We start from the raw sequence: 27,806 nt of genomic DNA, 5'->3' as shown, positions 1-27,806 counted from the left end.
GAGCTTTGAATATGTGAGTCGTATGTCTGTTTATTACGAGTACACACACGTATAAAAGAAAATCATGATTTTTGCTGTGGACTGTGACGACTCGTGCAGGATATCCATCCACCGAAATACCAGAATCCAAAGTGTGAATACGGCTGGACGACAGTATCAGCCAACACGAGCGAGCAGCACACTGCACTGCAAATTCATTAAAGCACCTCCACAGAAACCAGCTGTGCTTCCAAAGAGAAAAACAGGAAGTAATTCAGCTGTAACTCAAGTCTATTCTTTTTCTCTACATTTAACAGAAAGTCTATTCAGGCATCAGGTGAATTCATCCTCAGTCTAACCAAAGAGGCATTTCTGCTCGGCAACATAGATTTTCCATATTTGAACTATTGTGAATCACTTAATGTAAAATCATTTCCAGACGTGTCTCTAATGAAAACTTGAAGATGAGTCAGAAAGAACAGGCAAGGTCAAAGGTCGAAGCTGCTACCACTGTTTCACTTTCATTAAAAAAAAATGTAATTGACATTAAAAATGTATTTTTCAAAAAAGATTTCACTAAAGGGGCGGAGGAAACATCACAGTACTATCAAGAGATTTACAGCTGTTTAAAAGCACAGGAATAAAGTCATGAAGTCACAAAGATAATTAGTAATAAGTCATTTCTTTTTTTTATATATATATATAAACCCTTCAAATTCCCTCTGTGAGCAAAGGTACACAGAAAAACTGCGAATCACTTTTTAGCACATCAGCAGAACAGTGTGAAGTTCATGAGAGATCACATCCACTAATGTATTAGCAATTACTGAGACAAATGAGATTTATTTCCCCATTTCCATGTCTGGTGGAAATATCTCATAAACATAGGCGTGCAGGCTCAGTGGAAACAAAACCTGAGAGTCAAACAGCTCACATCACAAGATCCCAGCAGCGTACGTTACAAACAAGCTTCATGGTCCACTGAACGTCTGAACCTCGACTATTTCAGATCTAAGTGTGAAAGGGTGAAATGTTGCAGTTAGTCACAGTTAGTGTGATAATCTAATGAAAGTCTTTTAGGTGGAAACACATTTAATCTTGTTTATTTGTAAATGTCACGGCAGCTTCTAGCTTGTGCAGAACAAACACTGATTCTGTGACAGCTCAAGTCTGGGGAGATAACTCGCATTTAATATTCTGCTCTTGCTCTTTCAAGCACAGCAAAGCAGACGAATAACTCTTCAACAAGTGACAGGTGTTCTGTCTCCCCGTTAAGAATGCCGACAGGTGTTGAGCTTGTCGGCGTTTGTATAACTGAGTCACTGTTGTAACTAACAGGAAAAGTGTCTGTTTCCTTTAAAGCCTGGAGTGACCTGTAGGACTTGTTCATCCTAATGAATAATAACACTCAGGTTTTTGTCTTTACTGTTTCACAAAGTGAAATAATCAAATCACTTGAATTATATTTATCTAATGAAACTCTGAGCTAATGCTGATTTGACTCTACTCTTTGGAAGAAGCGAGATTAAAGAGGAGAACGAGCACATCGAGTCCTGAAGACGCACTTATTTCTTCTCTGTAGATACAATCCAACAGGAAAGGAGGCAGCAGGAAACAATAAAATCCAAATTCATACTGTAACACACGAAAAATGAGCAGAGAGAGGGTCCACAGTGTGCAGGTGGTGCTGGCTCCTTTGTTGTTACTTGCTGCAGTTTCTAACTGTGGAGGCCTATGACTCAATCTTCAGATGATGTCTCCTGCTCATCATCTTCATCATCATCTTCCTTTCTGAGGAACATAGGTCGTTCTCCTCCTCTTGGTCGTGACAGCTGCTCAAATGCAGGAGAAAGACCATGGGAGGAGTCCCTGGAAATATGGGCAGCCAGGTCGGGAACATTGATGCAGATATCAGGGAGCAGGAAGTAATCCAGTCATTTTTGGTTTTAAGAACCATGACTTTTAACAAAGGTCTTCTGAGTAATGCATTACTTTTTTCTGAGTAATGACTCCAACACTGATCACAACAAAGAGGGCAAACACCTCCAACATGCACCAACATGTGACCACACAGCATGAAGTTCATTTGCATGAATGTAATGATGGTGATCAGCATCATCGGGGTGTTAGACCGCACATAACCTGATTATCAACTGAATCATAAGTGATAATGATAAAAGTGATAAAAAATAATAATAATAATTTAAAAAATTAATAATAATAATAATAATAATAATAATAATAATAATAATAAAAATAATAATAATAATTTAAAAAATTAATAATAATAATAATAATAATAATAATAATAATAATAATAATAATAATAATAATATAAAAAAAATAATAATAATAATATATAAACCAAGTGCAGAGGACACCTTATGGCACTAACTTCATGAACTCTTCGTGGAGATGATCCTCTGCTGTGTCCTGGCAGCCCCCCTGAGAGCAGCGAGAGTGGAGACTTGGTGTTGTGGGTGGAGTAAGATGACTCGAGCAGAGCGTGTGTTCAGTCCACGTCCCTCCTTTTGTACCCAGTGATGTGTTTCCACCCTTCCACATGTTTCTGGGATCAGTGTAGTAAAAATCAAAATAACCGTGTAGCACATGTTTCCGGTTTGTGCATTTCCTTGTTGCTTTCATTCCCACCGGATCTCCGGGTGTAAAGATTAAGTCGACTGTGTTTCCTCTATTTCTTTGTATTTGACGGAGATGTTTTAAGAAATTTGTTGAGTGGACATAATGCCCCACATGTCCAATCGCACATTGCTCGCCTGGTTACACCAGGTTAGCTACAGACCATACAAAGGAGTAGTAGGGCCACATTAAGAAAAAACAATATCATTTTGAGATAAAACTCGAAATTATTTAAAAGAAAAAAGATATAGTTACCATTTCAAGACAAACAGCTGGACCCTCTGAGTGACATCATGCTCCAGGCTCGGTTTAACAAGGATTTAAAGGGTTTCTCTTTTTGCACACAAACATTGTGACGATGAGTATAAAAACATGTGATTCTGCATAAAGTGATATCGGACTTCAGACGCGTTTGATGTCAGCGGCAGGTGAAGGCCGTGCAGCGTGCTTGCGTCATAGCCTGGCGTCGTTCTGCCACAGCTGAGCCTCAGCAGCAGCAGCAGCAGGGACTGCTGTCCGGTAGGAGCAGGGCCGGAGGAAAATGCAGACATCCTGCGGAAAACACGCAGAGCAGCGTCCCGACGACACTCGCTGATCCTCGTGTCTTCGCCGTTTTTCGTTATTGCTTTGTCTTCTTGCGTCCCTCTCCTCTCTAAACACCGGAGGATGGGGGAATGATCAGTGCCGCCACCATCTCCCCGTCCTCCGCCTTCGTCTGGTGTCTGTGCCCAGGATGAGGGCTCGTCTGCTCGGACACACGGTGGTGTTCGTTGCCCTTTTGGCGCTGAGAAGCTGCCTGGCAGGTAAGGAAACGCATTTGGAGGCTTTATGAAACCGCGCGGGGCCTCCGGCACTGCGCACCATCACCCTGGGAACAGTTCTCATTGTGGAGGTGCTCTCTACAGAAATCCGTCTATGAGGATGACATCTAATGGGCATATGTTAGCCCAGTGAATATATGAAGCCAGTTACTGTTTGCTCCATTCAGTGTGTATATTGCTGTGTATATTATGGGATTTCAGTCTAAAGTGATTTGATGTTGTCAGCCTGCAGGGACAAAGTGTTTATCCTAACGGGGATTGTCTGTTTTTACCTGCATATACTGATTTATTTGAAGATGACTCAGATGACACTGAGTCAGTAACAGCTGCCGTATGAAAAAGAAGTTAAAGGTGACGCTACAGCATAGCTTGTAATGGTTGCATCATGCTGGTCGTCACTGAGTCTTTCGTTTCCAGGGTTAAGATGTGCACATATGTTTGCTGGGCTGTAGTGCATGCATGCCAGCGCAGTGCAGACAGTGGGGGTGGTACTACAGTAGTTCTGGGGTATTCTCACCCTGTGATGTGTGGTGTTGTGTCAGGCTGGAAGAGCACAACTGCACAGATCCTATTAGGCAGCGAAGAGGAAGAATATGTTTTCCAGGTGTTGTTCCACATGCATTTGTTAGCAAATCTGTTATCTAAACAGAGTTTGTTTGCTGTGGCCTGGAGGTTCTCAGGAGCACATTCCTGATGTCACAGCTGAAGAGCTCCCTGTCACAGACGTCAGCGGCCACGTAGAGTCATGCTGATGACACAGGTCTGAAGTTCCAGTTCCTTTTATAGCTCATATCTATAGATCTGTGATGCTTTTAAAAACAATATACATCATTTAAAAAAACAGCTGTTTCTGTTTCCAGTGGTGGATTAACCCACATTTGGTGCTTTAGTTATTGTGTGTGGCAGAATGGGGGTACATACAGAACTGATCCATAACATATCACAGTCTGTGTGGTCAGTGAAAGAACATGCCGCTCAGTTCACCGTGGTAGCCCACTGTGTCTAATACTTCATGGACAACAATGGTTTTATGGGCATTAATGGCCATTTGTAAATTAGCGCTTGCTGGATGCACAAACAACCTGAACGCCTAAAACGTGCCAGGGATCAGCTGGTGTTCTTATCATGTAGTATCTTTATTCAAACAAAGGTTCAAACGAGTGTTTGTCAGATGAACGAACTGTTAAGAATCTCGGTTCGTTCAGTTTAGACACGTCAGGCCCGTAGCGATGACTGTTGATGAGCTAAATCTAGACTCCTGTTCGGGGTGTTCGACCACAACCTGATTATGGACCGTGCTGTGTGATGGAGACCACAGCTGCTGTCTTATTTCTGTGCAATGTGCTTGGGTAACATATGGGCACTCTGCCTAATGAGTGGGCATTTAAAAAGTGATTTTTGAATAATTAAAGGTTTTCAAGTAAATGTTTAAGTCTCCGTAGCAGTTAATATTCCTAAAGAGGGATGTTTTTGCTGTACTGGAAATAAAAATGATAGAAATGTATTCATTTGCTTCTCATTGCCTGATTTATTTTAGCTTCGTTTTTGTTTGTTTGTTTTTTAGGTATAACGTGTAAATCCACTAGACTGTGTTATGTTTAGCAAACTGTAACAGTCAGAAAACAAAATGCGAACTACCTTTGCACAACTTTATAGAAAGTATGGCGATCCAATCTCATTCTACACATGGAGCTGTTAATGCTTAATTAGGTCAATGCCAGTTTGATGCAAGCTGTTATAGTTAAAGACTTACAGTAACGAGGAAATACACCAAGTATGCTGATCCCTCTAAAAAACCCTAAAATATTTTGGTGTGCTGTTTCTTTACTACCCATTTGAGATTTGTAAGATTTTTATCAGAAGAATTCTTATTATATTTCTGTTTTATTTGTAACACATCACATTTTATTATATGTGTTTATTTCTATGTGTGTGTGATTATTAAATGGCCGCATACTCACATACATATTTATGTAAATGAGGGAAGGTAGTCAGGACTAATCTGATTACACTACCAGAAGGAGAGATTGTAGACAGGAGTACAGCTACAAGGAATACAAAGAATTCCACAGGGAAATGGGAACCAACAGGCCAGGAAAGCCACAACACCAAACACCTGCACACGGTCACACAAGTCCTTAGGAACTGATACAGTGGGAAGAACCAGGATCAGACAGAGGCTCAGGCAAGTCCCGAGGAGTCAGCTGAATGCTAAAAACAATCTGCCTGTCGTCAGATACCCTTCATAACCAAGAGGCACCGTCATGGAAGGGCTGGTCCCTGCACAGCATGTCCCACGGGCAGACAGAAGAAGTTATACTGAGAAATCCTACCAGTGGCTGGACTGAAAGACAGCACAGAGGCACTAATCATGGCAGCACAAGCTCTGAGCACAAGATCCATAGAGGCTGGGGTCTATCACACCAGGCAAGACCCCAGGTGCAGGCTGTGTAAAGACGAGACAATCCAGCAGGGTGCATGGCATACATGGAGAGCCATAACATTACTGACTGGCATAGTAATACAGGAACATTTGTGCCGAGTATAGTCCTGGGATCAATTAGCCAGTGACTGACGAAGCCCCATGCCACCCTAAAATCATGGTTGTAAGTGTTAAGCTGACCATCTGTCTGTCCATCTGGCCTAGATACAGCAGGCTGCCCTGACTGCCCTGTTTATTATGGTAGGAAACAGTTGGTGCTGTTCTCTGATCCCTGTTGGTCTGCAGGTGCACATTAAAAAAATGGTAAATGGCCTGTATTTATATAGCGCTTTTCTAGTCACTAAGGACCCCAAAGCGCTTTACACATCCATTCACACACACATTCACACACACATTCACACACTGGTGATGGCAGCTACATTGTAGCCACAGCCGCCCTGGGGCGCACTGACAGAGGCGAGGCTGCCGGACACTGGCGCCACCGGGCCCTCTGACCACCACCAGTAGGCAACGGGTGAAGTGTCTTGCCCAAGGACACAACGACCGAGACTGTCCGAGCCGGGGCTCGAACCGGCAACCTTCCGATTACAAGGCGAACTCCCAACTCTTGAATCAAGATCGTTTAAGTGTCTAAACGATCTTTGGGGACTCGGAATTCAGGAATAGAAACCAATATTATTGGCAAACAGATCTGAAGTTCCTTTGTCTTTTAAGGAAACACACTTAGTTATTTTCATCTACGGTGTGTGAAGGTTTGTGGATTCATCACTGACGTCTGAACCTCAGACAAATAGTCAACACAGTCAGAACTATGTGGGACATCCACTCTTCCATTAAGGCCCTTTCTGAAACAGTAAATGTATCAACAGAAGTCCCAGATGTGTCTCTCAGGTGCTATGTAATGTCTTTGCCAGATTGTTTTCCTACTTCTCTAGAATGTTACATTCAGATATAGTTCATCAGCTGCAGATAGCTGTTTAGGCTTGCCACTTTTTTTCCATCTATTTATCCAATGTCCTCAGAATACTTAAGCGACTCCATGCCAAGATCTGGCAAATGTTAAGCTAGTGGATATGGAATACCTGACTTTAAAGTGCAATTCTTTTTATTTATCCAGAGGACAGCAATGTAACATTTCGAGTGTTGTGTACATTCCCACCTCTGCAAAGGATGCACCACATGATCAGTAAGCACAAAAACACACATTTGGACAGTGTTCGCATCATTCTAGGAGAATGTAATCACTGGAACGTTTGAAAAAGCACGCCAAAACTGTTACAGTAACATCAGGAAGGCATGCACTGAACCAAGCCTTTGGTAAATCTGACCATGTGACATGTCTGCTAAGATCTGCCTACATCAGACAGCTAAAGGCTAGCCTAGTCACAGTGAGAGCTATTAATACCAGGACAGAAAGTGCACTGGTGCCACTGGTACTCATGTGCTGGCCTGCTGTACCTGGATAGCAATAGAACCTACGCTTTTCCTGGATTACAGTTCTGTCTTCAACACAATCAGACCAGGAAAGTTGGACTTTCTAACCTCCAGAGCAGAGGTGTTCAGGATGGGAGGCAGGGTCTTCTCTGAGCTCACCGTCAGTCTCAGCCCTAAACTCTTCACCCTGTGCGTCCATGACTGTGTTGCCACCTAGCTTGACACTGGCAGGATCGAGTATGCTGATGACACGAGCATCCTGGGCCTCATAAAGCTGCCGGAGGAGTCCAGTTACAGGCACGTCATCTAAAACATCACGGCCCAAACAGAGGAGAATGACCTCTTCAACATAGACAAAACATCTGAAATAAGCGTAAGATTTCAGGAAAAACGCAACTAACTAAAATAAAGAATAAACTGAACTCTGATTGTAGAAAATAACTGAAGTAAAACAAGTGCTTATGTGAAGAGGTGGTACAGGAGTGGACTGACACACGGCTGTGGGGGTCCCTGTGGTACCAACTCTATCATCAGAGATGGTTATCATCCAGGTCACAGCCTCCTCTGAACATCCAGCCTGAGCCGAGCAGAGTCTGATGATATGCACACAGCACGCTTCCATAACAGCTCCTTTCCTGCCACAGTATTCCTGATGGGAGAAACAAAATAAGGACAGACACACGCACAATCTAATTTAGTTGGTGCAATACACATTTCAACATGCAATACATCTCTAAATGACAAAGGTTTTCTCATACCACGGCGCTCTCTGAAACTACTTGACATGTTTTTTTTCTACCTATGTTTATCTGACCCTGACTCTCAGCTCTGCACAGTATTTTCTATGTACCCACATCTAGTGTATGTGTACAAATGACAAATAAAACACTTTATGTGTATCTTTAAAGGCTATTTGGGAATCATCTTGTTAATACAAAAATTAGTTTTACACATGTTAAACTGTGTGTGTAGACACAACAGCCCTTCATAGTTGGCTTTTTGATGCTTGAATAATTTATACGTCACCATTAACTCTGTTAACTGACTTAACACACACAAAAACTGTTTGTTCAGGTGCAAAGATTAGACTGAAACGGTTGAAAAAGCAGCCAGTGTCCACTGATGATGCCATAGCCCTGACACTACACACTGCCCTGTCACACCTGGAGAAGAGAGACACGTATGTGAGGATGCTGTTTGTAGATTACAGCTCAGCATTCAATACCATCGTTCCCTCGAAGCTGGACAGGAAACTGCAGGATCTAGGACTGAGCAGCTCCCTCTGCAGCTGGATCCTTAGCTTCCTGTCTGACAGACGCCAAGTGGTCAGACTGGGCAGCATCACCTCATCCCCCATCACACTGAACACTGGTGCTCCACAGGGGTGTGTACTGAGCCCTCTCCTGTACTCACTCTACACCTACGACTGCACAGCCACTAACAGCTCCAACATCATTGTGAAGTTTGCGGACGACACTACAGTGGTGGGTCTTATCACCAACGGTGATGAGACGGCTTACAGGGAGGAGGTCAGCGCCCTGACCCACTGGTGTCAAGACAACCATCTCACCCTCAACGTCTCAAAGACAAAGGAGTTGATAGTGGACTTCCGGAGGTGCAGAGAAGTACACACCCCCATCACCATCAACGGCGCTGCTGTGGAGAGAGTGAGCAGCTTCCGGTTCCTTGGTGTACATCTGGCTGAGGATCTTACGTGGTCAGTACACACAAACAAAACAGTGAAGAAGGCGCAGCAGCGCCTCTTCTTTCTCAGGAGACTGAAAAGATTCGGCATGAACCCCCGCATCCTCAGGACCTTCTATCACTGTGCCATTGAGAGCATCCTCACTGGATGCATCACCACCTGGTACGGCAACAGCACCGCTTACAACTGCAAAGCTCTCCAGAGAGTAGTGCGGTGCTCTGAACGGATAATTGGAGGTGAGCTTCCCTCCCTCCAAGACATCTACAGGAAGCGGTGCCTGAGGAAAGCGGGGAGGATCATCAAGGACTCCAGTCACCCCAGCCATAAACTGTTCAGACTGCTTCCATCAGGAAGGAGGTTCTGCAGCATCCGGTCCCGTACCAGCAGACTGAGAGACAGCTTCTTCCACCAGGCCATCAGACTGCTGAACACGTCATAGACACCTCAGCTTCACTACTGGAACTTTAACATTATGCACTCCACACTGTATATAAATGCCACTTGTTTTGCACATATTCAACTCTGTATATTTTATATATTTTATTATTATTATTATTATTATTTTATTTTATTTTTTTACTATTTAATTTGTAAAAATGTGTGTATACACACACACACACACACACACACACACACACACACACACACACACACACACACACACACACACACACGTAGGAAAATATTTAGTATACACATCCAGAAATGCATACACTATTATATATTGTACATATATTTATTAGTTTCAGGTTGGCCATTCTTGTATTTTGCTCGTTTGTGTTGTTGTGTTTGCACATCTCTGTTGCTTGTGGGGCTCGCACACAAGAATTTCACTCGCATGTGCTGTGCCAGTGTGCCTGCACATGTGATGTGACAATAAAAAGTGATTTGATTTGATTTGATTTGATTAAAAACGACATTCCAAAGCCTGGAGAGCTGTTGCTTGGGCAGATGTTCCAAAGACAGGAAGTGCAGTGGTACAGACCAGAACATCTGGTTTAACAAGCTGTACCACCACATCTGTTGTATCTGTCTGCTTGTTCATTACACACCACTGTACAGTTGTGTACAATGTTGCTGTTTTTCCCCTAAACCTCTGATGAGAAAGCCTAATTTCTGCTATTGGACACCAAAGAAATGTCAACTTTCACAAATTATGCAAACATGCAAAGCACTTAGCTGTGTCTCAAATCAAAGACATTTCTTCTGGCTTTTTTAAACTACAAAACAAACAACTGGACAGTCTGGGCAATGAGCTATTTTATACATTTAGCTCTTACAGTTTAAGTCCAAAGAGTTGTGCTGGCAGACTTCCTTATTTGTCACAGCAGCTTTTTCTTCATCTCATAGAAAAACAGTTAAACATGTGACTTCTTTCACTGAAGATCAAAGTGGGCTGTATGTGGCCCACAGTGTAAAACGACTCTGACACCACTGGCTTAAAGCTCCCTTAAAACTTATCAGGCTAATTGTTAGTTGGAAGGAATACACAAAGAGATGAAAGGGCTTCATTAAGACTTTGCTCAGTACTTTATATTTTTATAAATATTAGAAAATTAGCACCAAACTGAAGAGAATATCTTGTTTGATATATTTGTCCCTTAAAGACTTTTTCAAAAATATTATTAAAATGCTACAAACAGTGCTTAGCCTCGCACATAGAATATCTCAGAGTACTTTAGCCCGGCTCGTTCAGCTCCTGTGTGGGTTTGTGATGCATAAAGAAAAAAAGTTAGCAGCTTGTTTCCTGATCTGACAGAAACTTGTTCATTTGCAAACAGACGTGTAGTTTCTGTAGAAGTCTGTCAGGAAAAGACACGTTTTTGGGCTCATTTGCTAATTTCATTTTCTGTTGAACACGATGAGATGAGCGTTTTGTAAGGTCCTCATTAGCATTCAGAAGTGTATAAAACATGCTTCAGGACGGTCCTGCTTAATCACCTGTTTGACAAGTTGGTACCATTGAGGGTCCAGTGTCACTTTGTTGGTTTCACTTACGGATCTCTGCTTGTCTGAGGAGACTTTCTGTCTTTTTTTGTTTTTACACTCAGTGTAATGTAGCACGGCTCAGTTACCATCACAAGTCTGTCAGAGTAGCTGTTCTCTGTTTCCACTAAGTGAATATTTGTTAGAAATTCAAGCTGCTGGAGAAGAATATCATGTGTTTTTATGCCTCCATACTGGTGCTAACCAACAGAGGAGGCGTCACTCTGTTGGCATGTTAACACATGTCTAAGATCTAAAACATACATAATGAATTGTGTGCTGTTGTAATGATTCTGTCACTAATGGCCTGAGAGAGGATTTCACTGTAAATCCAGGGAGCAAAATGTGACCACTGAGATGCTGAAATAAAAACGTAATTAAAGTAAAATAAAAATTCTAAGTGTAAAATGAAAATAGAAACGTGAGACGTCTTCACTTCAGAGTATTTTGAAAAATAGTGCTGTGCTGTGTCGTATGTTCATGTACAGGTTCTCCTCTGTGCCCTCGGAGTTTAGAATGTGCCCTGGCAGGAAGACACTTCTGCCGGCCTGGCAGCTCCCACTGTGGGCCTTGTCTGCGCCCCCTGGTGGAAAACTCCCGTGGACGTTGCGTGGTCAAGAGGAGACATGCTCCTCACACTCATTCTGTTAAAGGTAGGTGCTCCTACCTCATATTACTCACTCTTTTCACAGGATGACCAGAATGTTCTGTATTCACGCAATTAGATTCTGTATTCCAACTTTTAGTGCATATTAGTTCCTGCAGAACATGCATTAACTTTTTGTACAAGATCTTCCAACAGGTAACCTGAGATATAGTAAATATGTGAGAAGTCATGGGAGTCATGTTTGACCAGGACATGTCCTTCAATGCACATATTAAACAAATATGTAAGACTGCTTTCTTCCATTTGTGCAACATCTCTAAAGTTAGAAATATCCTGTCTCAGAGTGACGCTGAAAAACTAGTTCATGCATTTATTACTTCCAGGCTGGACGACTGTAATTCATTATTATCAGGAAGTCCTAAAAACTCCCTGAAAAGCCTTCAGCTGATCCAAAATGCTGCAGCAAGAGTACTGACAGGGACTAGAAAGAGAGAGCAGATTTCTCCTGTTTTGGCTTCCTGTTAAATCCAGAATTCAAAATCCTGCTCCTCACATACAAGGTCTTAAATAATCAGGCCCCATCTTATCTTAATGACCTTGTAGTACCATATCACCCTATTAGAGCACTTCGCTCTCGCTCTGCAGGCCTACTTGTTGTTCCTAGAGTATTTAAAAGTAGAATGGGAGGCAGAGCCTTCAGTTTTCAGGCCCCTCTTCTGTGGAACCAGCTTCCAGTTTGGATTCAGGAGACAGACACTATCTCTACTTTCAAGATTAGGCTTCAAACTTTCCTTTTTGGTAAAGCATATAGTTAGGGCTGGACCAGGTGACCCTGAATCCTCCCTTAGTTATGCTGCAATAGATGCACTGGGTGTTTCTTCTTCACTCACTGTGTGTTAGTAGACCTCATACAATTCTGAAGAATTTCTCAGGTTTTGAACATTGAAACCAGTTTTTCCAGTAACAAAGTATTAAATCTTCAGTTCCTAATTGGTGGTGTGACTGGTGCACTGATGGTGATAGAGGGAATCTGAGTGTCTGTAACATCCATCATAATGGAGCTGCTAACTAAACGAGAGTTTGAGTGGTGTGCTGAGGAAGAGGAGATGAAATCCCTGAGAGTGGGATGATGACCAAACACTGCACAGACCAAAGTCACTCAGACTGTGTGTAGACGTGCAGGTTCTTTCACTCACTGCTGGACTGAGCCTGGCAGTTTCTGGGTTGAAAGTTGAAGTCCGTATTATAAGTGTGGTGTCAGTGACCAGAGAGTGAGGTGAAAAACAATGTAACAAAGATGGGTCATTAACATTTGTTCCATAAATACTAGTACTACATACATGCATATATTGATTAAAGAAGTATTATTAATCTAACTTCTGGATCTGTTATATTGTTGCAAGTTGTGACGTTTGTCTCTCTGTTCATTAATATGGCCACACCTCTTTGGTAGAGTTGGAGAAGTGAGTGCGTACAGACGGTTTGGACAAATGAAGCTCCGCACTGGAAACACAACGACTGCCTGCAAACAACTCATTTAACCGATTAACAATTTTCTTAGAAGCAGTTCCACATGTTCCATGTTGTCATGTTTCAACTAACTCGTTGTTGCTGGATGTTCACTGTGTGTGTGTGTGTGATGAAACATACTTCATAATGAGGGTGATGCCTCCCAGGAAAATGGCCCAGAAGACCCAGAGCATCTGCAGCCCTCCAACAGTACTGAAGACTCAAAGCCATACATCTCCATGACAACTGCGTGACCACTCCAGCAGAAGGAGGGAGGCCTCAGACTCAGTGAGCCCTCATGGTCAAAGGGCAAGAGCCCTAGAGAACCAGAGGTCAGCTCTCCTGGAGCACTGGCATGTCTCTCACACGGCACACATACAAACATACCGAAGATGCAGGAGCCCATTGCTCCTCCCACTCGTCACTGTTGGGAGTGATATGTTGGGTGCATGTGTTGGTGTATATGAGTGTAGGAGGTGCAAAGGCAGCTTATAACTGCAAACAACAGTGCTATTAAAACTGTGAAGCTGTTCACCCTGTGTACATCAGCACAACTCTGGTCATACCACCTACTCCATACTGTGCTTGGATGTATAAGTAGGAGACAACACGGAGCAGTAGCTGATGATTTTGTGGTATGGGGTAAATATCCATACCACAAAACTCACACACATACACACCCCAAGTCCAGCACCCTGATCCATGAGAGGCCGATCCATGTGCAGTCTGTGTAAAGATGCACTCCCAGGGTGGTCGAGAATGGCCGACCTATCATCCTATTCCAGATACAGACAGACAAAATGACAGTGGTGGTAGACAAACAGAAGAAGACGGCCGTACTGATCGATGCAGCGATACTGAATGACAGCAACATCAGGAAGAAGGAACAGGAGAAGCTGGAGATGTACCAAGGGCTCAGAGAAGAGCTGGAGAAGATGTGGGTGAAGGTAACTGGTCCCAGTGGTAATTGGAGTACTTGGTACAGTGACCCCCAATCAGAGATCTCTGTCCAGAAGAGCGCAGTCCTAGGAACAGCTAAGATACTGCTCGGTGGTGGACCTGAGCTTTAGTAAACAAATGTTTAGATGAAGATGGTAAGAATCCTGGTGTTGTGTTCCTCCAGATAAAGTGAGCCCATACCCTGAGCTCGATGAGGAGATTGACTTTCTCTCTGCAATCATCAGGGAACAGAGACCCGAGTCCTACAGCTCAGGTATTACACTCTTCTTCTTATCCATATTTGCTATGTGACAAAATTCCCTAATGAAGTAATAAATCCACACTCTTTACTTTCTGGTATTAGCCCCATCCTCCCAGGAGATCACATCCAAGCAGTTTGAAGAGCATGGCTACACTCACAGAGCATCTTCTGTGGAACAGCCTCCTACTCAGAGTGTCCTGCTAACTAGCATCGCTTCACCCACCCCTAGAAACCACACTGCCGCTCTGAGCAGTCCCATCATCCTCCGCTACCCTCCTGACGACCATGTCTTCATCAGTAAGTCTTTCTGTCCTTGAGTTAGGACCCAGCTTAATTTCAAGAGAGCTATAGAGTCGTTTTGAATAATAGAACAGAAGACGTCACCTTACAGAGGCCGCTGTGAGGATTCAACTTAAACTACTTTTCACCACATGTGTGAAAAAAGTAATTGTGCAGTAAAATGGATAAAGCCGACGCCTCCTCCTGATCTCGCTGTATTTCAGTCTACCAACATTGTCCTGAGTGCTGTGGTGTGTACTTAACACACACACACACACACTACAGGAGGTACCGTTTAATTAAACGAAATCGAGTTTGGGTTTATGTGCTGCTGCAAGAGGCCATGGTGTAAATCAGCGTCCCCAACCCCCGTTCCATGGACTGGTACCGGTCCGTGAGTCGTTTGGTACCGGGCTGGCAGAGCTGAGGCTCAGCAGGACGTTACTCTCAATGTTGTTGGCGCATTTCAGGAGGACGCTGCTGATACAGTTACACAATCACACGTTTATTATTATATTTACAAAACACCACAGTTTTTGTCTTGGTTGTTGTCATTTTGTTGTGTTTCTCTGCGACACCTTAAAGGTGTCCATGAAAATATTGTCTGACATTAAACCGTCCGTGGAGCAAAAACGGTTGTGACTGCTGGTGTAAAAGTCTTAATCCAGTTGGACCATCATCATCCAGTAGAGCTCCAGAGAAATAGTTCTTGTCCCCTCCTCAAACTGACTTCCCTCTAGAATCGTGTGTAGCAGAAATGTACACCCGCATTAAAACCACAATCTTCACACATAACTTTTTAAATAAATCACTTTATCAACGTGAGACCTCATCAAAATGATCAAATATGCAATCATTTTCAGGATTTTAATCATTTAAGTGCCAATTTAGATTTGAATTATAAGTTATTCATTAAAAAACACATGAAAAAAACCTAATTATTTCCCATGTACTGAGCATTAAAGGGATGGGCCACAGGTGGGGCTTGGATATGTCAAATATTAGCAACACAGCTCTTTGATTGCATTAGTATCGGTGTCAGATTTTAATTTTTGCACCCTCTGGACACCATTGTGCCAAAAATGGACACGCAAAGTATTTGCAATAAAATCTTCAAACAAGTGCACGCGTCATTGGTACCAACAGACATAATCATGTGACAAAAATACGTAAAACCAGAGGGGATGATGAGAATTCCCCAAAAGAGATGCTGACTTGGATTTGCTATGGTCGGTGTGGGAGGCACATGCACTCAAGCACACATAATCAACAATTCAGCCTCCAGCCAAGTTCATGGGTTGTCAAATACACAGTTGTCAATAACTCGTCCTGATGTTATCATGGCATGTGTATCGAGTCAAACGAAATCTAAGCCCCGCCTACTTTAAAATCTTGGGACTGAACCTGAGTTTAATGCAGGACACGACAGAACTCAGACGTTGCTGTGATTAGTTCTGCCACACTGCATTACTGTTATCAATGTTGTTGTCTGTGCTGCTGCAGGAAACAGGCCTGACTCACTCACATCTATTTATTTTCAGCTGCTGTCCTTTCAGCTCTTCCCTCATTTCTCCAAGCTTTCACTAAAGGATCATGTCTTACTCTGATGTCTGCAGACCAGCAAACACTTCTATCATTCATGCTGTCTGTTGGTTTCTCCTCTCAGTCATGAGCAGCGTCGTCATTGTGGCAGGTTCCCTGGCACTGCTGGTAGCGTTGGCTTGCTGGGTCAGGTAAGCTTATTATTTTCTCTCTAAGGTGCTGCATAAACCAAAAGGTCCCCACTATCCCTCTCAGGAGTGGACAGGATGGCCTGCAGTTGCACTGTAGACGTATCCATCATCATTATTCTGTTAGAGATGCTAAATTGATTGGAACCATTTGATTTACAGTATTTCCATGTAATTTATTGTTTTTCTTATAAATCTTAAAAAGAGATGACAAAGAAACAGAGCTGTTCAATGTGCTCAGAGAGAGAACAGGAAACTGTACGGACAAAAGTATTTGCCAAACGTCTTAATCTTTAAACTCAAGTGTTTTCCTTCCCTTTAGATTCAGACACCGACTGAGCCCTCCAGGCTTACACACACACTTCCTTAACCCAGTGTTTTTGGGTTTTTAGCTGTAAACTTTGCCCCACTCTGAGATCCTAAGCACTCTAGAAGAGGCAGTCACATAGAAGCACACATTTTTATATTTTTCTGAATTGACTTTCCCTCACTAGTCTACCCATCCCTGCCAGTTCCAGGTTTCCCGGGAGTACGTTGTTGGAAACTGTGGACAGTCTTCCTTTCATTACACCACTACAGGATGGAGGTTTTTATGGTCTGAGAGTCATTTGGGTGACACACTACACATACTTATCACTGAGACGTGTTCTGTGAAGATTGATGGAGAAAAAAAATCTATTTTTAAATGAATCTGAAAGATAACAAAATATTGAAACAGACAGTTTTCAGACCTGCGATGTACTCTGTGGTTTCTTAAGTCTTCTTCGTGGCTTGTTTGCATGTACAGTGGGGCAAAAAAGTATTTAGTCAGCCACCGATTGTGCAAGTTCCCCCACCTAAAATGATGACAGAGGTCAGTAATTTGCACCAGAGGTACACTTCAACTGTGAGAGACAGAATGTGAAAAAAAAAATCCATGAATCCACATGGTAGGATTTGTAAAGAATTTATTCGTAAATCAGGGTGGAAAATAAGTATTTGGTCAATAACAAAAATACAACTCAATACTTTGCCAACAAAGGTTATGTTACAATAACAGAGGTCAAACGTTTACTATAGGTCTTTACCAGGTTTGCACACACAGTAGCTGGTATTTTGGCCCATTCCTCCATGCAGATCTTCTCGAGAGCAGTGATGTTTTGGGGCTGTCGCCGAGCAACACGGACTTTCAACTCCCGCCACAGATTTTCTATGGGGTTGAGGTCTGGAGACTGGCTAGGCCACTCCAGGACTTTCAAATGCTTCTTACGGAGCCACTCCTTTGTTGCCCGGGCGGTGTGTTTTGGATCATTGTCATGTTGGAAGACCCAGCCTCGTTTCATCTTCAAAGTTCTCACTGATGGAAGGAGGTTTTGGCTCAAAATCTCACGATACATGGCCCCATTCATTCTGTCCTTAACACGGATCAGTCGTCCTGTCCCCTTGGCAGAAAAACAGCCCCATAGCATGATGTTTCCACCCCCATGCTTCACAGTAGGTATGGTGTTCTTGGGATGCAACTCAGTATTCTTCTTCCTCCAAACACGACGAGTTGAGTTTATACCAAAAAGTTCTACTTTGGTGTCATCTGACCACATGACATTCTCCCAATCCTCTGCTGTATCATCCATGTGCTCTCTGGCAAACTTCAGACGGGCCTGGACATGCACTGGCTTCAGCAGCGGACACGTCTGGCACTGCGGGATTTGATTCCCTGCCGTTGTAGTGTGTTACTGATGGTGACCTTTGTTACTTTGGTCCCAGCTCTCTGCAGGTCATTCACCAGGTCCCCCCGTGTGGTTCTGGGATCTTTGCTCACCGTTCTCATGATCATTTTGACCCCACGGGATGAGATCTTGCGTGGAGCCCCAGATGGAGGGAGATTATCAGTGGTCTTGTATGTCTTCCATTTTCTGATGATTGCTCCCACAGTTGATTTTTTCACACCAAGCTGCTTGCCTATTGTAGATTCACTCTTCCCAGTCTGGTGCAGGTCTACAATACTTTTCCTGGTGTCCTTCAAAAGCTCTTTGGTCTTGGCCATGGCGGAGTTTGGAGTCTGACTGTTTGAGGCTGTGGACAGGTGTCTTTTATACAGATGATGAGTTCAAACAGGTGCCATTCATACAGGTAACGAGTGGGGGACAGAAAAGCTTCTTACAGAAGACGTTACAGGTCTGTGAGAGCCAGAGATTTTCCTTGTTTGAGGTGACCAAATACTTATTTTCCACCCTGATTTACCAATAAATTCTTTACAAATCCTACCATGTGGATTCATGGATTTTTTTTCACATTCTGTCTCTCACAGTTGAAGTGTACCTCTGGTGCAAATTACTGACCTCTGTCATCATTTTAGGTGGGGGAACTTGCACAATCGGTGGCTGACTAAATACTTTTTTGCCCCACTGTAAGTCACAGAGAGCTGAGCTGTTCCAACCATACTGGGAACAACAGAGTCAAGAGCTGCCTCTTGTTGTGAAATTCATGAGATAATGTGTTTTGAACGTTAACTGTCATTGTTAATGTGTTATAATACAACTTATCAGCTCTTTTCAGTCAGCTCCAAATGTTTCACTATGTGTGTTTTGTTGTGTTTATTTTGTTTTATTGTTACAGGTTTCAGAAATATGTTCATATCAATCAGAAAGTGGACTACCCTTCATCTGGACTGATGAGTGCTCAGGCATTCAAGAATTTGGTGAGGAAACGATGTGACTAAATGTTTAGGAGAAAACACACTGAAAATACTTTTCAGTGTCTTTATTTGTCTCAGATCACCACTGCCTTCAATGCTGAGCGATGCAAGGATCTAAACTCTACCACCAATGCTCCACATGCAGTTCATAATCTGAGTGCTGTTTAGTGAGCATAAATGTACACAATGTAAACCCGAAACGCCTTAAACAAAAATCTTAACCTGATGAACTGTATAGAAACAGGAAACACAGGATCTGAGATATTTGGCCCTTCAGTTTCCACCTGCTGCTCACAGGAGCCTCGTCAGAAACGGCCCCGGTGAAAGAATTGTTCGCCAGAAGCAGCTCTTAACCCTTCAAAGTCCGACATCGAAGTAATCGCTGGAAAATTCAATTTTTGGAAAATGCTGTAATTATTTGAAGTTTATATTTTTATCATATTTGCTACATCAGACTTTTTTTTGCAATGTATCAAATTTATTCTAAAAGAAATCCAGCAAACTGATGATGTAGAAGCCTCGAAAACTCAAATATATTGCACTTGGCTTTAATGATTTAAATAAGGGAGAAAACAGTAAGGTAACAGTAACTACATAAAAACTAGGCTGAAAATCAGTGAATTCTAAAATGACGACTCTCAATGTAACACTTGTGGTTTAAGTCATCACCAGTGTGTGAGAGATACTGAGATCAGGAGAGGCACCTTCTGTGGGCATCTGTAAAAAGTCATGATGGAGGCTCTGGGAGGGATTGGGGAAAACTGATGGAATTATGAATTCAGAAAAGTACCATCAGATTTGTTCACTGTTAAAGAGACTCCCTGGTGGATGTCTGCCTTTGGTTCTTATTCCTGGAAGCTGCTGTGCTCTGCTGTAGGTCCACTTGCCCTTCTTCTTCTTCTTCTTCCTCCTTTCCTTCTAAGATTGTTCAGTCTCGAGTCTGCCATCGTATTGTTGCTCCCTGGTAGTTGACAGTACACACACCGAGTGGATCTTGGAGTACAGACGATCCCAGTGCATTCTTCTTTGGCAAATCTCTCAAGCTCCTCTAGATTAGGTACTCTCCTGCTATGGATCGTGATCTTCATTTAATCCCACAGATGTTCAGTGTGATTAAAGTAAAATCTTTGTGCAGGCCAGTCAGGAATGTCCACTTGTTTCTTCTTCCGTTTTGGATTGTGTAGGAAGACAAAGTCATGATCCAGACCCATTTTTTGCTGATGAATGATAAAGGTGTTCTTTAAAAATCTTTATAAATATATGCTTCTTTCTTCACGATTCCTTCTACCTTGACAATATTCCAGTTCCAGCAGAGTATCTGACAGCTAGGATGGTGTAGGTGTTGATTTCCAGGTTATGTTCTTCCCATTCAGCTGACTCTTCAGGAGTCTGACCCTCTGCAGGTATTTGGTGGTTAGAGGGTTTCCTAGCGGCCTCTTCGTGTTTTCCATTTGCCTGAGTAGCCGTCCTCAATGTCTATATGTTGCTTTCTGGTAGTTCGATCCCCTCAGTTCTGTCTACCTTTCCTCTCTTTGTTACCATCCGACTATAATACTCTAGTTCGAATGACATTCCCACGTCATTGTTGTACATTCTAGTGGTGTGGATCAGTGAGTCGATGTCTGGTTCACTCCTGCCATACAGCTTGATGTCATCCATGTACAGGAGGTGGTTAACAACTGCTCCATTCTGTAGTCGGTACCCATAGGCAGTCTTGTTAATGATCTGGCTGAGGCCCATACAGAACAGTAGTGGGAGATTTACCAAGCCCCCTGAGCTTGGTAAATCTTGTGCTATTGGCTAAAGCTTGGCCTCTAGTGTTGTACGCCACATTCCTAACGAATTCCTGATGAAGATTCTTAAGGTTCTGTTCTTTCTGCAGTTGTAGGCATTCCAGGATCCATGTTTGGGGCACTGAGGGGATTACTTGTAGTCAACCCATAGTTAAGGTTTGGTCCCTCTGGTGTTTCTGCCAGTTCCTTCCTGGCACCCACTCATGTATTGAGCCATGTGCCTGTTAATCCTAGCCGCTATGATGGAGCTTCCATGTGGTGCTGAGCCAAGTTATGGCCAGTAGTTGGACGGGACTGGTTCCTTCTGAGGGTCCTTGGAATCAGGACTGTCCTGCCTTCAGTTATTGTAGGTGTGTCTCATCCATGGACACTCTGGAGTGCAGTTAGCTTCTATAGCCGGTTGGCGTGAATCATGTCAGCGTCTGGTTGCTGTCCAACTCTTCGGGGTTGAGACTCTTTCTTGCATGTCCACTACTGTGATGGTTACTTGTTCAGGAAGGAACCTTCTCATCTCCCCTCTACCCCTTGTTTACTTCCAGCTTGGGGACAAGAAGCTGGCCCACAGTGCCCAAATGTACCACTACCAGCACCAGAAGCAACAGATGCTCTCCCTGAGAAAGTGAGTCACCCTCCCTGCACAGACATGTTCATCCTACCTTGGCATGTGTATCTCTATCCTGTCTCGCTGTTATCCTTGCTGAATATTTGTGTGTTCTCCGCAGACACAGGGTTGAGCCTAAAGTTCCTGACTCTGCAGCCTCAACAGATGAGGAGAATGAGGATGGAGATTTCACCGTGTATGAGTGTCCTGGACTTGCACCAGTGAGTAAACGCTGCATTCTTATCTCCACATTCAGTAAAAGTTCAACTGTGTCCACTGTGTCATTGTGATGGTGTAATGCTGAGTCAGTGGAATCCATCAACAAGAAATAAGGATAACATTAAGGCATAATGTGGGTACAGATACAGCCACTGAACCGACAGGACAGTTGTGAGTGTGTGACAGATTCCTGACTGATTACAGCTGATGTTTGGCGGTAACGATATTCCCCGCCTGTGATGTGAACGATGCAACCATGAGTAGTAACGCCGCTAAACAGCATTTAGGAAAACTGTTGGTGTGTATCCAAAAGCAGTGTGATGGTGCATCCATTTACACGCTGGCTGCACTGTATATTTATATCTTTTAAATTGGTTCAGGGATTCAGTAAACTCTGACACAACCGGCAGTTCTCACCATTTACACTTTCCCAGTAAGTTATCAGTCACAGTGGAAACGATCACAGTCATATCTGCTTATTTAAGTCGTCTGCCGCTAATCTTAGTGCATCGCTTTTGTGATGTTAAGACTCTGGTTCAAAAATGTTGTGCTGTGAAAGGGACGCTCCGAATCCAGGTGCATGTCCTGCAAATAAGTGTCCAACCTGCAGTATTTAACTAGTTAGCTAGTTAGGCAGCTGTGGGTGTAAAAACTCCATGTGCTGACAGGTAAGAGAGAATTAGAAGTTATTAGCGTTCAACCTGGTCCTAATGAGCGACTGTGCAAACAGCACCCACAGCCAACACTTTGAGATATGAACATGGGAGATTATTTACAGCTGATACTGATTTTATACATTTTCTGTATCATTTCCTGGGATTGTGCAATCAAACCACCATCATCATCATCATCATTGTCATACCCGTCAACCTGAATTTAAGGAATAAATCACACAAAAGTTATGGGAAACTACAGGAACTGTCTGAATAATGACAATGAATAAATAAACCCTTTAATAAGTATTTTAAAAATTATTATGTAGATTATGTCATTTTTATGTAGCTGTCTTAACAGTAGTTTTACTAATAATGTATGGATTGCATAATACACAGCGTGTAATCCAGAAGAAGGTTCATTCAGCACTCACTGTGGCCGGGTTTGTATTGTCTCCAACGCTGTTTCTGTGTGAAGAGCAGGAAGGTTTCTCAGAGATTCTCTATGCAACACTCGACCCTTTCAGCTGCTCTTTCAATCTTTCTGAACTCTGCAGAGTCAGAACAAAGACTTAGAGTCATGAGACGGAAAAGATGGAACACAAAACAAAAAATAAGAGCAAAGTAAGCGCAAAGATATATGAGAAGCATAAGCAAACTAAGGAATAAACTGATGACATTAAACAATAACTGAACTTCCCAGGGCCAAGACAGGAAGTGTGTTAATCTAAGATCTTCCCCTCTGTCTCTTTCTTCTCCTTCAGACGGGGGAAATGGAGGTGAAGAACCCATTGTTTGACGACTCCACCCTCTACCTGCAGAGATTCCACAAATGAACCTGGACACAGAGACGTTTCATGCTCTAAAAGCAGCACCTGTATGTACAAATATTTACACGTCAGTTTAATTGTTCCAGTGCGCAGATCGGACACATACCCTAAACAGCCAAACTACATTTGGTTTTTCCCGTTTTGTTTACATATTTCTTTACTGTTTATTACACACATATGCAACCATACGTGCTCAGCATTTATGAGCTCACTGATAGAACAGGCTTTGCTTTTATTTCAGCATTTTTAAATGGATGTAATGTTGATATGAACACAACTCAGCTCAGCGACTTCTCTTGTGTGTTATGTACACATTGTTTTTCAGTTGATTTCCGTCTTGCTGACACCATGTCTACATGCATCTGCATTCTTACAGTTCATCCAAGAAATTTAAATATTAGACAAAGATAACACAAGTAAATTAAATGTATAACTGAAGGTGTTTGTGATTAAGAGGGGAAAAATCCAAACCTGCACAGCCCTGTGTGATGAAGCGAGTGGGAATGTGGACTGACGAGACAAAGGTTGAACTTTCTGGAAGGTGTGTGTCCCATTGCATCTGGTGTAAAAGTAACACAGCATTTCAGAAATGGGACATCATACCAGCAGTGATATATGGTGCTGCTGGTGTGACAGTCTGGGCTGTTTTGCTGTCTCAGGACCAGAAGACTTGCTGTGGTAAATGCAAACATGAATTCTGCCAACGACCAAAACATCCTGAAGGAGAATGTCCGACTATCTGTTTGTGACCTCGAGCTGAAGCACATTTGGGTTCTGCAGCAGGACAATGATCCAAAGCACACCAGCAGGTCCTCCTCTGAATGGGTTAAGAAACACAAAATGAAGACTTTGGAGTGGCCGAGTCAAAGTCAAGACCTGAATCTGGTTGAGATACTGTGGCATGACCTAAAAAGGTGGTTCATCCTCGGAAGCTGTTCTGTGTGACTGAATTACAAGAATTGTGCAAAGAGGAGTGAGACACAACTCCCCGACAGAACTGCAGAAGACTGCCAGTTATCACAAACTTCGGATTGCAGCGGCTTAACCAGTTGCGCGCGCACACACACACACACACACACACACACACACACACACACACACACACACACGTATAATTTGAAAATTCTGTATGAACTCAGATGGTCTTGTGTATTTGGTCTACAGCTGACATTGTGTTTTCATGGTTTTGTGAGCTGTAACTAGTGGCTGATATGTACAGGAGCTATCTTACCTCTCAGTCAGTCAGTGTGGCAGGAGGTCCTGAGTACTGTGTCAAATGCACATCTGTTATTCGATTTCTTAATGTGAATTTGTATTTGTTGGGAAAAGACAATGTCATGTATAACACGTTAAACTTGATGCATTCGACTTTTGTACCCATTGTGACGAAAGCAGCGAGGAGCCACACCTTCACGTTCTACATCCCCGCCCAGTTTTACTTTGAAGAGGTCTCGACCTGCTGAGGCGTCAACAAAAATATGAGAAAAAAGGAAAATTACATGTAGCTGTGGACACGTCGCCATAAAAGAAACTTAAAATCAAAGAATCCGAACAAAAGAAACGACTGAGAATATTTTAAAAACGGCGCCGGCCACAGTCCCCAGAAATATACAACTTAAAGCGTCGCAGAAACAGCGTTCCCTTTATGCATCAACAGCTGCAGTGTGCGATTGCAGCCTTTTCCAACATTGAACTGATTCCAAAGCTTTTAAATTTACTCCCTGGGAGATGGGGACATTTTGAAATGTATTCTAGAGAAAGCAGAACATGTGTTGGCACACACTGGATCAGGTTTTCTTTCCTTTGTCAAATCGATGTTTGTGCATTTTACTTTGTCCTGCATAATAATCACTCAAAGAACATGAAGTTTGATTTATGATTTTATTTAAATATTATGGATTGAATATTACACTCACTGTTACGATATTTCCATCGATGCATAAATGCAAACGTGCAACAAATCCTCCCTTTATGATCGTTCAAACTGTTTACCTGCACTGTACAGAGTGTTTCTGTCATTCATCATCATGTAAAGGCCATCCATATAATTCAGCTGCCCGTGTTCCAGGGCTTTTACATTACACTGCATTAGTTTTATCCAATAACCTGCCTACTGAAGGTACAGTATGCAGTCCATGTAGTGGGCTCTGCCTAATAAAGCGCACCGTTATAATCAATGCAGAAATCTCCTTTTCTTTGCAGACTTCATAACGGTCTCTGTCACTAACAGCAGAAACTCTGGATTTTTATGTTGACTGGGCGTTCTCTGCTTTTCCTGTACTAGAGCTGTTCGTCTGACCTGGTTAGGACTTAATATGCACAGCTGCCTTTCTATATATGCTCATATCGCCCCACATAGCTCATAGATATTCTTCATACATGTAGAATGAGTGTCCAGCTGCAAACAGTGAAACAGTCCAGGAAACCTGGATGTAACCGCGTCTCTCAGGAAAGCCGCTGTCTGCGGCTCTTTCTTCATCCTGCTGCCGTCCTCCTCAGCCTGTCAGCACTTCCATACTGGAGGAACACATTAATCTGCACTGGAGCTGCTCATGTTCGAGTGTCCACGTCCAAACTCACATATGTACCAGGGAATATTAACACGGAAGCCCTTTACTATGTTAAACAGACTGTTGAATCCAAACCTCTTAAGCTTGTGCAGCAAAATGAGTCGTTGGATGAGGAATTACAAGAAGAGATGTAATTCTCATGTTGTTTGTCTTTGTAAAGACGTTCTGCAGCTCTGCTTCACCAGTGCTGAGCAAAAGCCCAGCTGGTTGTCTTTATTTGCTCCTTCTTTCTGTGTACAACAAGTCATTCTCTACATGAGCTACATGTGAGACTGTTTGAAGGCTAAGTGTTATGATTCTGTACATTTAGGACAACTTCATTACTTCATGTTTAGCATGCTTGTGGATATACCAGAGCTGAAAGAAATAAATATTTATATAATCGCTGTCTGAGTAGTTGTAAAGTGTTTGTTTTTCTTTCTTTGTTGGTTTTTTTGCATCATCTTAATCCAATATTTCATAGGTTAGCAAATATTTCTGTCCAATCTTAATTCAAGGAGGAATGTTTCTCTGGTATGAAACTGAACCCTGCTGTTTCACAAACCTGTACATATGCAGTAAACATGCACTGCATCGACATCAGCACTGTGACAACTATATATTATCTTTTTGTTTTTGTTAATAAAACATTGTATAAACGTTTAAATATGATGGTTATGATTAAGACCTGAGCACTCTGTGAAAGCCTTACTGTATCTGCTCTGATTACTGATATTCAGGCAAATGCATGGTCTTCCTAAGGGCCTAAACATACTGTAAAACTCGTGAAAGTCTACACATGCATCAGGTCTTTTGAGGATTTGGAGAATATAAAAAGGCTCCACAGCGCCACGTCTGAAAGTATTCCCAGCGTGCAGCTGACCATATGGTCCACAGCTGTAACAACCCAACACATAAAAAAACGCTGTGTGGTGCATCACACATGTCTTACTCTTTCAGGTACAGCTTCAAGGTGGTTGATCAGAGCCATCTCAAATTTTGTCAGAAAAATGTAAAGGTGTTACTTTATGTTCAAAGTTGTGAGTTTTAATCCGAGGACATGACCCTAGCATCATGAGAACTTTTGATATGTTGCCATGAAGCATGCAATTTCAGACTAAAAAACAGCGTGTCCAATGTGTACAGGGACTGAAAGTTTCTCGCACCGAGGGTAAATCGAGACTTTACAGAGTCCAGGCCCTCTCCGTGACACTGCTTCAAGAGTCAGAGCTGTGTGTTGAGGCGAGCCTGACTATATTAGCCAGTATCTCTCAACCTCACACACCAGCTCAAGCTTCTTCCATGTCCCAGTAGCCCAATAGATTGGATTGCCAGGGCCTCTGCCGTTGGCCGCCACCCAACACACATTGCACCCAAACCCTATGGTGTCTCCTGAAGGGGGTCGGCCTATCGCAGAGCAGGCCCCATGGGGAAAGCTTCAGCCACCAGGTCCTCTCCGTTGAGCTCCTTCCCCAGGCCTGGCTTCAAGTTGGGGCCCTGGTAAACCTATCCTGGGCAGGATACAGTAGCTCTTGCTTATTCCTCTTTTGTAAGTGTTAACTGAATTGTTTTTGGTCTGCCCCCTTCACCCAGAACCAATTTGCCTTAAGAGACCCTACCAGAGGGTAAAGCCTGACAACATAGGTCCTGGACTCATAGGGTCACACAAACCCCTCCACCATGGTAAGGTGGTGGCATTATTATTATTACTATTCTCATTATTATTATTCTTAAAAACATTTTTCTAATACATTAAGCTGCCAAAACAGCTCTGGCTCGTTAGGCCATGCACACTCATAGGTCGTTGCTTCAAGCCTACGATCACACTCTGAAATCCTAAATATTGGGACGTGGGTGTGTTCTGGGTATTGCCATATGTGATGGAGTTCATTATGCTTCCTACTGTCCAAGAATACTGTTGACATGCTGACGTTGCATCAACACCAGGTCTCAGGGTTTCAGAATATTGCATTTCAGATTGTTGCAATCATCTCTGTGCTGCAGCATAAGTGCACCAGGCTCCAGTTTTTTACCAATTATGTGGTCATGATTGACATTGTGCCTGCAGACAGCTTCAAGTACAAGTGGAAAAAGGCTTCAGAAACCACTGAGCTCCAGGCTCCATGGTACACATACATGCACCCTGTCAGTCC

At 42.9% G+C, this 27,806-nt stretch overlaps 1 protein-coding gene across 1 annotated transcript; it reads left to right on the top strand.

Annotated features, from left to right (window-relative positions):
* Positions 1 to 3,108: 3,108 nt before the first annotated feature.
* On the top strand, positions 3,109 to 26,262 carry npdc1b (neural proliferation, differentiation and control, 1b). The gene is made up of 9 exons (XM_080893678.1): positions 3,109 to 3,422; positions 11,497 to 11,661; positions 14,248 to 14,337; positions 14,428 to 14,622; positions 16,271 to 16,337; positions 18,930 to 19,011; positions 21,341 to 21,420; positions 21,524 to 21,623; positions 23,039 to 26,262. Exons 1-9 carry the CDS (start codon positions 3,353 to 3,355, stop codon positions 23,108 to 23,110), a joined length of 921 nt encoding a protein of 306 aa, XP_080749804.1. The 5' UTR covers positions 3,109 to 3,352; the 3' UTR covers positions 23,111 to 26,262.
* The last annotated feature ends 1,544 nt before the right edge of the window (positions 26,263 to 27,806 follow it).

Source organism: Rhamphochromis sp. 'chilingali' (genome assembly GCF_963969265.1).
Source record: "Rhamphochromis sp. 'chilingali' genome assembly, chromosome: 10".
In the NCBI taxonomy this organism is placed as follows: Eukaryota; Metazoa; Chordata; class Actinopteri; order Cichliformes; family Cichlidae; genus Rhamphochromis; species Rhamphochromis sp. 'chilingali'.
The sequence above is the reverse complement of the archived record's forward strand: the minus strand, read 5'-3'. Positions and strand labels throughout refer to the sequence as shown.